General features: G+C 45.6%; 1 protein-coding gene across 1 annotated transcript in view; it reads right to left on the bottom strand.

Moving 5' to 3' along the window:
• Window positions 1–12364, bottom strand: part of TMX3 (thioredoxin related transmembrane protein 3) — a 495045-nt gene that overhangs the window by 20813 nt on the left and 461868 nt on the right. Inside the window, exon 15 of the mRNA XM_069620785.1 lies at window positions 3485–3553. Coding sequence (XP_069476886.1) covers window positions 3485–3553 — 69 coding nt within the window. The remainder of the gene's footprint in view (window positions 1–3484; window positions 3554–12364) is intronic.

Here is a 12364-nt window from a genome sequence, read left to right as displayed (position 1 = left end):
CGTCTTTGCAGCATCTAATAACTCGGCTGAATGCTTTAAATCTGCAAGGGACTGGCCAATCCTGCTGCAGTCTCCACCTCTCCTGTCCCTTCCCAGGCCCTCTGCACGGCACTGGCTTCTCACTTCACTTCTAAAACTCAGGACATCCTGTCCTCACTCTCCTCCTATCGCCCCCGTCCCGCTATTCCCTGCTTTTCCTCTGGCCCCTCTGCAGCCACCCCTCCTCCCTCCTTCTCTGCCTTTCCCCTTTTCTCTCCTGATGAGGTTTCTAGACAAGTCCGATCTATGAAAGTTTCATCGACCAGGTTCACCCCTGTTCCTCCAAAACTATCAAGGACCACATCGACTCCCTGGCTCCTGCCCTGGCTGATTTCTGCAATCACTCCTTCGCCACTGGAGTCTTCCCTTCCCCCCTGAAGCACTCCCTTGTGCACCCTCTTATTAAGAAACCCTCTGCTGACCCCTCCTGCCCGGCTAACTATTGCCCAATCTCCATCACTCCCTTCCTGGGTAAGCTCCTGGAGAAACTGGCCATCTCCCAGCTCAATCTCCACAGTGAATCTGTTGGTTGTCTTCATGACCATCAGTGTGGCTTCAGAGCTTCCAGAAGCACGGAAACTGCTCTCCTGAACATCCGTGAAGACCTGCTCACCATCCTTGACTCTAACACCCAGTCCGTTCTTATCCTGCTTGATCTCTCTTCTGTCTTTGACACTGTCAACCATGCCATCCTGCTCAACCGTCTCCGTGATAACCTTGCCATCACTGGTCAGGCTCTGGCGTGGCTGACTTCTTTCCTCTCCGACTGACCCTCCCAGGTCCAACTTGGGTCCTTCCTCTCCGACATCTTTTTCTCTACCTGTGGTGTCCCCCAGGGATCCAACCTCTCGCCCTGGCTGTTCAACCAATATCTGGCACTCCTTACCCACCGCATCGCCGCTCTCTGTCGCAACTTTCAGTGCTATGCGGATGATACCCAGCTCATTTTCAGGCTACCCTCGGCCTCCTCCTCCTCTCCTTCCCTTATCTCTGACTGTCTGTCTGCCATCCAGGAATGGTGTGCCGCCAACAACTTCTGCCTTAATGCCAGTAAGGCTGAGATTCTACTCATTGGCACACCCACTCCTTCCTTCCCTGCAGCTCTCTGGCCGGCCTCTTGGCCCTCCTCCCACTCCCACCTGCAAGGCTAAAAACCTCAGGGTCATCTTCGACTGTGCACTCTCCTTCTCCCCTCACATCTCTGACATCTCTAAGAAGTCACACTACCAGCGGCACCTCCTTGGAGGTATTCTTCCTTTCCTATCCTTACTCCAGAACTCACCGTCTCCAGAGCCCTGGTCCTCTCTAAGCTGGACTATTGTAACAGCCTCTATCTAAATGTGCCTGCCTCCACTCTCCGCCCTCTGCAACTTATCTTTCGTATCTCTCCAGGACTGAAATCTCTGCACTGGCTCCCAGTGGCTGCGAGGATTATGTTCAAAACCTTCTGCATTGTACACAAGGCCTTCTGGGGTCTGGGACCGCAATACCTTCAACTCTGTCTTCCTAAATATCTTCCTTCTCGAGCTCTTCGTTCATATGCCTACAACTCCCTCAGGGTCAGTAGCTTCTCCAAGCAACGAGTTGGTGGCAGATCACTCATCGGCAGGGACCTCTCTATGGAACAGCCTTCCTGCCTCCCTGAAACTCGAGGAGAACCATCTCCGGTTCCGGAAGCACCTCAAAACCGTCCTCTTTGCTTCTGCTTTCTCTCGTCCCCTCCCCTGCTGAATTCCTGACTGAAATTGCACTGGTTACCTGGCCACCCTCTTCTGATCTCTGGCCCAGGCCCCATCAATCGCCCACCTGCACTGCCTCCCTGTCAACCCCTGCACTTGGGGACCGTTTTTCTGTATCCCTACAGTCCCCCTACTAGCACTTTTGTCTGCACTTCCTTGCACTTGCCACTAGCTGGCTGTCTTATTTGTTTTTACTTATCTTATTTATTCCACTTTCCCATGTACTGCACTTTCCCCTCGCCCTTCCCCCCGCGCACTTTCCTTTCCCCTCTTCCCATGCACTTGCACGATCTGAATGACACCTGGCCTAGTAAGATCGTTGTCTGTCCTCCCTTGTTTCCCCCCCTTGCCTTGTCGCGCCTTGAAACACTTGTGTATAGGCGCGTTATAAATGCCATATCATATCATCATATCATTAAACTATCAGGGACATTTGGTGTGCCACACTGCAAACCAAAGGGCGCATCATTATCAGATGACTCATTGTCCTCATAAATAGCAGTCAGAGTTTTAAAGAAATTCTTTCTTGGTAAAGGAGCGAAGGTTTTCTCAGGTAAAGGTGTCAAAGGCTCCGAAAATTTCGAGCTTGATGTCCAAGGTGTCAATGTCTTTGATGAAGAGGTTTTCAATTTCAATGGCACCAAAGGCTTTGATGGCGTTCATGGCGCAGCTGGCATCGATGGCGCAGCTGGCGTCAAACTTTACTTGTCTTTCGACTTTTGACTCGAAGGATCCCTCGATTTCTCATCATGTCGAGGCCTAGGCGGCTCTCGATGGGGATCTGGCCTATGTCCCGGGCTCAAGGGCGTGCAAGATCTGGCACAAGTCCTTTCCTTACCTGCTTCCGAAGGTGCGGTAGGAGCATGGCCTGCCTGCTTCGAGGGTTTCTGGCTCTCAACTATCTTAAGCGTTTCTTGCCTGAATGCTTCCCATTCGGCAGGAGTGGAGGCCTTGGTGGGACAGGATATAGCTCTCAGGAGATGAGTCGGACGAGGATGTCGAAGTAGGCTGTGAGCCACTTCTTGACCTGGAACTCTTTGCCTTCTTTCTTCGAGGAGAGTCGCCTCTCGCTTCGTTATTAGAAGGTTTCTTCGATAGGGATTTCTTAGGGAATCTGCCTACTGTCAATTTCCCCTTAGGCACCTACAGAGCTTTTCCGGTCATCGATTGACACTTTGAAAAGGCCAAGGTCTTGTGCTCCACACCGAGACACCATAAGCATACTCTATGTGGATCTTGCAGTCTTGACACTTTTTAAACCAGGTCTTCGGGGTAGTCGGTGTCGAAGACGAAGACATTTTCTCTTAGATATTCTGAAGTGCGCCATAGTTCTTGAAGTGTAAGATTACTCGGAAAAACAGAACTGAAGCCAACGGGCGCTCCGCGTGCTACATATGCCTTTGATGACATCATCCTCGAGCCAGAAGCCCTGGAAGGACATCGAGTTGACTGCATAGACGCACAGCGCTGTCTGCCGAGAAAAAAAAAAAAAGATTTTCTAAGTAACTGAAGCTGGATATTGGAGATATCAAAGATGAGGAATATGTGGGATGACAGAATCCATTCGAAGTATATATTTCATTCCAGCAGTAAAGAATTCAGTCCATGAATTGATATGCCATAAGAAACCTAACACATATAATATTAGCAGAATGGGGTATTGTTTGCATGAGACTTTTGTTCGGTATGTAGTCAAAATTAATTACCACTACTGTAGACTTGGCATCGTAAATGATTCTCTTGAGTCGCTGCAAAATCCCATCACCTCCTTGCGCCTAGAAAGAATCAAAACACACATGAAACATTTGGCAGTCACATTAACAGTATTCCAGCCCACTCCATTTCTCAACACACAGTAAATCCATCTGAAACACAGTTTAATCCCTATGATAGTTAATCAGTGCAAAGTAGCACAACTGCACTTGGACTTCTGATATGAGTAAAGTGATGCCCCTTTCAGGCACAGAAAGGTGACTGCTAGGTATTCTAAAAAAATATAAATATAAGGTCCTCTACGAAGGCTCCTAAAATCAATTTGAGGTGAGAACATAGGAGGTAGCTCACTTGATTTAAGTGTAGCATATGCCAATATGTCCTTATTTTGGACCCTGGTTATATGTATAGTGCTCAGCTATCGGATTTTAATAATAATTCTTTGATGTGATACAGATTGAAAATAAATTCAAACTTTACACATGATACAACTTACATACATTAACTCATTAAAAGAAACAAATCAACAAATATAGACCAATGAAAATATATGGTAATACAACATTTCTTTAAAATATTTACAACCTAAAGAAAGACAAAATACTCAAATATAGACAGTTGTGTGTAACTTATAGTCTTTGCCTACACATCAGCATAGTCTTAATCAAGTATACAAGCATTAGGCCTCTCACCGACAGACACCCTGCCTCAAAGTCGAAATACAGGTACAATAGGTGTGAAGCCCCTGCCTGATCAGAGTGTCACAAGCAATCTTTAACCCACCATAATATGATGTTTCAGATCAAGGAGCCCAGGTGTTTTTCAATCAACTGCCACACATTATACAGTGCAATAAACAAATGCATGTTGCAGGTGTTAGTGCAATAGAGCCAGAATGAGGTTTCACAGATGGTTAGGGGATTGTGTACAAATTCCCCAAGATATTTAGTGATTGAACTCCCCAGAGTCGAACACTCAGTCAACAAGTGCTTGGCTGTTTCCAAACATTCAGAGGATTTGCATAAACGACAAACTCGCTCACTGGTAGGAATCTTTTCCCTGGCTCCTACGTTATAAAAGGGTGGGTAATTGCCCCAAATGGAACAAAATAATGAAACGTCTGAGCCTTTTAGTGGGGCAGAGATACAGATATGCTTGTGGTTGCATAAAATTATAGATTCTGTATTTTACAAAATGAAAGGTTTTATCTGATTTTACCTATTAGGATACCAAAGTCAACCATGGACGTCTGTTATTTACCAGATCTGTGAGGTATGATAAAATGTGTGCGATTTAAGAGGTCATTTGAAATATTTCTATTCATTTTTAAAGACAGTAAGCCCATATGGTCTATAGACCTTGACAATTTAAAAATGCTTAATGGCAGAGATAGCACTCCTACAGTAATGGGGCGTCGAAGATGTATGGTTTCACGTTGACCGCTTTAGGGCTAAATAGCTAATCAGATAAGCACAAGTTATGTTCTGAGGTGGTCCCCTGCGGCAGGAGTTAGCAATGGAGCTCTACTAATTGAAGCACAATGGCTTGAGGGTCAGTGAGCAATGGATTGAGGGTTAGTGGGTATCGCTCTCTGCTTTCGTTAAGGGAGGAATTTCAGATCATTGTTCCTTCGCATCAACATAGTTGGCCAGCGTGCAGCTATCCTCATTAAGGGTCACAGTGGAAACCTACCCAGTCGCCCACTGAGGCCATAACCAGTCCGTTTTATTTACTCACTGCAGGACTCAGAAGAAATAATTTCTATACAGGATTGTCTTCTTCAATGTTTGCAGGACTTCAAAAGATTCCAGGGACACCATAGAAATACAAGCAATCTTACCACTGACATTAACCAGAAAAAAAATCTGCAACACACATGCATTGCACTGGATTATTTGTACTAGGGACAGCAGTAAGCAGAGTCCATTTTGTCATGACCTTTAAAGTTCTAGGTCCCACAATTGTATACCATAATAATTGGTTACTCGATTAGTTCACAGAACACAAAAAATCTTTATTGTATTATAATTTGGATATTTCTTTTATAAAGTTACTTTACTTATTTTGTATGATTTCCAGTGCCCCCAAACCTTTTCTATTGCTCCCTGAGCAGGGTGATGGTTTGTACAGTTTCCAAATGTACAGAGGGCTTTCAGAGTTCTCCAGTCATTTAAGAGCATACAGGAAAAAACACCTTCTCCAAAGAAACATCGCCTTCGTTTGAATTGTGGTGGTCAGAAAATGAGAGGGTCATTATGCACAAACCCACATATCAGTGTGCAGTTCCTAGTGCTTTCGTTATTGCTGCATTCTCTATGGCTTAGTCTCATTAGCGTTCCCTTTATTAAGATTAGGGGTACCAGTATGAAGATCTTGCATTCAGGAAAACAGTATCCAAGTCCTTCGACAAGGATTATGCGCTCTATTCGTCATGAGTAATCAGACTTTTCTACAAGATTGTTACTGTGACATTATCTCACTTCTGTGCTGAAACCGGGCTATTTCAATGCAACAACATTTCAATCTGAACATGGGTGGTAATGGTGAGGACCCCAACCCTGCCTTTCCTAAAAAAAAAAACACACACACACACACACACACACACTTAGACACACTTCACTTCACTTCACTTGTCCACTTCCTCAAGCAGAAGAGGATATTCTCCTTTTATTTTACACACACACTTCACTTCACTTCACTTCCTCAATCAGAAGAGGATATTCTCCTTTTATTTTACTCTTTCTCCTCATGTCAGAGAGCAGAAACATGAATGCAGCCAAGCAATGTTACGGCAAGTTAGCCACTCTGTTGAAACTGTGCTTCAGTCTCCTTCACTCCATTCTCTTTTAGCACTTTGTCATAAAGACTAAGTAAATAACTGGGAGAGGAGGGGTTGGGGAGGAGAGGTGCAGAGGTTCGATACGATCTACCTGAATGTCTTAAGCACCCTCTCAGATCAAATAGAGCCAACCGATTTCTCCTATTAAGGTAGCCAACGACAATAGCCTTTATTTAGCTAACCAATTTCAAGGATAAATAGTAGTAAATGATCTTGTGGCCAATATCAGGAACCTAGATACAAATTACATTAACCACTAAACAGCATTACATTATGGCACAGTATAACATATAACAAAGGTCCACATGAAATGTGCATTAATATCTATGGCAGTGCAATAACATTTGAGATAGGACTAGAGAGGAGGTGTAGTGGTAGTGAGAGTAGAGTAGTGGCAGGAATGAGAAGGGGTAATAGGTAGTGGCAGTAGTAGAGTGGCAGTGGTAATAGAAGGGAAGTGGGTGGTGGCAGGGGAGAGGTAGTGGTAGAGGAGGAGAAGCGGTAGTGGTAACAGGTGGTAGTGGAGTAGGAGTAGCATTAAGAACATGGTGGGCCTAGTGGTAGCGGAAAGGTAGTGGTAGAAGGAGGGAAATAGAGGAGGAAAAATAAGATCATCAAAGGGTGGAGGTAGGAAGGCGGAGTTTAACATTGGTGGGATGTGTGACCAATCAAATGCATCCCTTCTCCCCAAGGGGGAGCCTATTCTTGTGAGGCTAAATCGAGTGAGCCTGGTTCACAATACCCTCCCAAGTGATGGAGGCAAGAGGGTCCTCACAATGACAGACTTCCCCTTTGGGGACATGGACTCCCGCTCCCGTGAGGAACTCACTCAGGCGGAACATCCCACAAGGTTACATGTCTTTATATCGAGGTAATGTATAACAAATGCCCATATAGCAAATCTTTTATCTTGAAAACCTTTATAGTGAATGTATTTTATTTGGGGGGGCTCCCCCAATCCCCCATTTCCCACCCATAAAAACCCATAACAACCCATCCTGACAGTTTCCCCAAAAAATGTAACCCTTTACCCCACCCTAAATACATTCACTATAAAGGTTTTCAAGATAAAAGATTCAATATATGGGGATTCAATATACAGGATTCAATATAAACACTGTATTCCATAGCCTATACTTGAAACAAGTGAATATGGACCATCAGGTCTGGGATGAAACAACTACAAAGCAAAATCGTTATCCTACAAGTCCAGATCATTTCCCTTTCAATGAAAGAAAACATCCACTGCACTGAACAAGTATATTAGGTCTGAATATGAAGACCAGAAGAGAAAAAGAGACTAGACAGGAACGAGACACCAACGAGGAGAGAGAAGCCAGAGGAGCGAGAAGCCAGATGAGAGACGGCTAAGACAGGCCATGGGAGATCTCAAGCAGCATAACGCCAAAGAAGAACGAGACGCTGGTAGACCGCGAGTTTCAAATTCGCCTGCAAAGGGCATTCGGGTCACCGAAAGGCACAGCAAATCTGTAGCCGGAGAAACCTGATTGGCAAGAGCAGAAGCCTAAGCAAAGGTGGTGGCAAGACCACAGGAAGGAGCCTGTAGTGGACTGAGGGTTTGACAAACGTTGCCGATACCACCAAGCAAAGAGATACCAAGTGTATCTATGAAGCCATACGGACACCGGCAAGAGACGAAAGAGAGCGAGGATGTGAACTTCAGGAGAAAGATGGCATCAAACAATGAAGAGCAAGCAGAATCCTGAGACGAAGGCCTTCCAAACACGTCTGTCCGCATTAAAAAGGGAAGATAACCAGGAGGTGTGAGAACGCAAAAGAAAATTGTTATAACACTGAGTTAACCTGTCAGAGTACTAAACATGAATAAGTTACTTTAAAGTCAAGCGAATGTAAGTGCGAAGAAAGCGTTTCATTACAGTGCTGAGCTAACTCGTCACAGTACCAAATATGGAAGACAGTTCACTTCTAAGACAAAAGGATATAACACACACGAAGAGAGAGAATCGTTATCACACTTAGCTAACTTGTCACACTACTAAATATGAAATAGAGGCAACTTTGAATCCTGAGAGATACCAAGATCGTGGAGTTAAACAGAGGCCTGGTCATGCACAGTTAACTAGTTAGAGTGAAAGCATTAACAGACAGTTAACTTGTAAATCAAATAGATATGAATTACATGAAATAAGAGAAAAGTACAGAGAGAGGTTGGACATTAAGAAAGAGAATCAATATCAAAGAATACCCTGGAAAAGGGGGAAGATATAGTCATATCCTGTCCAAGAACATCATAGTGATGATGAGAAAGAAAGATATAATCCTGAACTTAAAGGCAGAAGTCAAATATTAAACTAAGTTGGAAAAGAGGGAACCGAAGGGAATCCAGGATAAAGGAGGAACATTCAGCATACCCCTTGTGGAAATGAAGAGATTGATACGAGAAGTCACAAGAGACTATTTATGGATCACATATTAAAGACCGATACAAGTAGTTCCCCAGATGAAGGGAGTCATTATCCTGCATTATTTTGGTTTCTCTTAGTGGTAGTGAGGGTAGGTTTGGACAGTGGACTTGTTTCTTTGAACATTCACGACTGACAAACGAGCACCTCAGTTAGTAAAATAGGTTGAGATTACCCATAGATTAGGGAGTGTAAGGCCTTCCAATTTTGTTTTTAATAAACAAAAAGAGTTCACAATGTCCTTAGAGGGTTTGTGTCCTCCTTCTGACTCGCCACAGATGGTAGAGTCGTGGGCAGGAGAACATCTTAGGACCCCAGCGCAGGAGAGCGTTTAGGTGAAAGCATGTGTGTGTGCAGAGTGAATGCCACCGCGTGGAAGAAGGAACTATCCCTAACGCCGCTAGAACACTAAGCAGGATAAGGAGGGGGGACAGCTACATAGTCCCGAGGGATTCAGGTAGCCATCGACATAGGGAGTACACCTGTAGCCAAAGTCAGATAACAGACCGATAGGTGTCACCGTTCGGTAGCACTAACCCAGGTTACGGACACCTGGGCTAGGAGGTGGGTGGGAGGTTAAAAAGAGAGGATATGGCCTAGCACCAAACTTCCCCAAGAACCTGGTTCGCCCTAAAACATTACTGTGAATCCCTCAGCCAAGAAGAAGTTTGTGTTATATCCAATAACAAGCGGTGTAACGTCATCTGTGCCTCACATGTGATTATTCATGAAATCTGTCACAACACGTTTTTAACCAATATTGGTCTTTATGGTCAGCAAAGCACAGGGATGGATATGCGATATCTGCATGTTACATGCAGGCCAAAAGCTAACTGAGAATGGGGAATTTCAATATGATACCAATCTCACTCCCTCCCTCCTGTTATTGATCATATTAATCTGCTCCATTAAAAGCTCCTCATTCCAAACTGAATAATAGAAAGCATCTTTGGAAGTGAGAAAATTCAATCTTTAAACATACTGGGTTGTCTTAATAGGTTTGCTTTTAAACTACCCTTTCCCATGTAGTCCATAAACATTAAGGGTTCCTTTGAACAATAACTACAGGTGTTTTCATGCTGTTTGGCAATACTATGCAGAATAGGTTTTAAAGCATTCCTGTAGGAACATATTTTAATGTCTTTTTTTACTAAACAGTCACAATTACATTTTCGAACTTAAATCAAACAGACTACATGCCCGTACCACAGCCAGGGGTGTAAACTTAGAACCTTCACTCATATCAATGATGGCTGACATTTATCAGAAGATTATCGTGTTACATTAAAACACATTAGGATTCTGGGGGTAAAACAGACAAGTACCCTTAAAATAAAGACACAATACCTTTTGAGTTTCCAAATATACACACATACAAGAAAGCGGTTAGGGGCTGTGAAGAAGTCTTGTGCCTGACTCTAGTGAATACCAGTAAAGGAACAAGTTACTTACCTGTAAACATTGTTCTCCAGCATGGGTCTGGCATGGATTCACATGGTCATGAATATTCCCCCGTCGTCAGGCTTACAAACTGTATGCCTCCTTTAAATCAATCACTGTCCTCTGGGTCATACTGCCTCCATCCAATGACAGTCCTCTCCCTCTCCTCTAGCAGCCATCTTCAGATTTGGTAAGCACGTAAAGTGGCAGTATGACCAAGAAGAGGCGCAGAGGGGACAGAGGAAGGGTTTGCATGTGTATACATGCCAGAACCATGTTGGGGAACAATAGTTAGAGGAAAGTAATGAGTTCCTTCTCCAGCATGGGGTCTGACATGGATTCACATTCTCCTGAATAACAAATACATAGGAGTACAACATTACACAACCACAGGAGGTGGCAAGGCTCAACAGAAGCAATCAACTCTTACCTCTGGAACATACTCATCTCAAGCGAACAGGTTGCGTAGCACTGCCTGGCGGACTCTGGACTCTTGTGAAGGTGTGCATGGAACTCCACGCAGCCGCCCTGCAGATGTCCAGCAGGGGCACACCAGGCAGGAACGCCATCATCACAGCTATCGCTCTGGTGGAGTGGGCTCTGACGGCCAGGCAGCGATCGGTTCGCCAACGGATGAAAGTGCGTAATGCAGTCAGAGAGCCACCTTGAGATAGAAGCCTTAGACAAGGCTTTTCCATGGTTCACTGGACCACAAACAGTTGAGAAGTCTTACGAAAACACTTTGTGCATGTGACATAGAACTTCAGGGCACGAAAAACATCCAGCAAGTGCAAGGCCCTTTCAGCTAGTGATGAAGGCTTCGGGAAAAAAATAGGTAACACCGAAGGCACGTTAAGGTGGAATTCCGATGGAACCTTCGGCATAAAGAGGGGTGCATCTGAAGCACCACACTCGATTTGTGCAAAGTCAGGGAAGGCTGTTTGCAGGATGGAGTCTGGATCTCAACTACCCTCCTTGCAGAGGTGATGTCCACAAGAAAAGCCGTTTTCCACAAGAGGAACTTGAGCAGGGCCGGATGCATAGGCTCGAAGGGGGCACCCCCATTAGCCTCGTCAGCACCACGTTTAGTTCCCACCCTGGGGCAGGAGCCGTCACTGGCAGGAAAGAACTCCTTGACGAGTCGATGAGACCAAAGTGAAGATCTTTCTGGAGACCTGGTGTAGCGGGACATGGCCGCCGGATGTACCTTGATAGAGATAGCAAGTAAGGAAGAATCTGCGGGCTGTGACCCTCAGAGAGGTAATCTTCTGAGAGCGGCACCACTTAGCAAAAAGCTTCCACTTGACCGTAGCACTTCAAAGTCGATGACGCGCTGGCCTTTGCGAGGACCTCCCTACAGTCTGTCGGCAAGGCATATCCTCCAAACTCTAGGGCTGCAGGAGCCAAGCCCTCAGATTCAGCAATCCTGGGTCATGATGAAGGATTGTGCCTCCTTCTCTGGTGAGAAGATCCGGGACCACTGGAAGCTTGACTGGAGGCAACGCTGACAGGCTGAGAATGTCCAGGTACCAAATCTGCCACGGCCACGCTGGGGCGATGAGAATCATCCTGCATTGGCACTGTACCGAGTGTATTGATGACTCATATCAGAAGAGGCAATGGGGGAAACGCGTACAGAAACAGGCCATCACACGGGAAGAAGAACGCGTCCCCCTCGGCTGCTTGGTTGGTGCAATTTGCTGCCAAATGTCTGGCATTTGGAGTTCACTGCCGTCACAAACAGATTGATCTGGAGCCTGCCCCACTTCACGAAGATGTGGTATAACTTGTCCTGCCGAAGTTCCCACTCATGGCAGGAGCTGCTGATGGAGTCTGCGGTGGTGTTCTTGACTCCCGCCAGGTGAAGAGGAAGGAGGAACATCTCTTGTCTGATGGCCCAGTGCAACAAGTCCTGCGCTTCCTTGGAGAACGCTGGGGATCGAGTGCCCCCCTGCTTCCTGAAGTAGCACATTGTGGTGGTGTTGTCCATGTTGATCATCACCACCTTGCCCTTCAGAAATGAAGAAATTACTTGAGGGCCCAGAACACTGCCCTTAGCTCTGACAGCCACAGGGCTCTGGCGTTCTTACGTCCAGTGTGGGCTCCCCAGCCTTCCAGGGAAGCGTCCATGGTGACCGTCTCCTGGAATG

This window comes from Ambystoma mexicanum, chromosome 5q, assembly GCF_040938575.1.
Source record: "Ambystoma mexicanum isolate Mex_15411 chromosome 5q, UKY_AmexF1_1, whole genome shotgun sequence".
Taxonomy (NCBI): Eukaryota; Metazoa; Chordata; class Amphibia; order Caudata; family Ambystomatidae; genus Ambystoma; species Ambystoma mexicanum.
The sequence above is the reverse complement of the archived record's forward strand: the minus strand, read 5'-3'. Positions and strand labels throughout refer to the sequence as shown.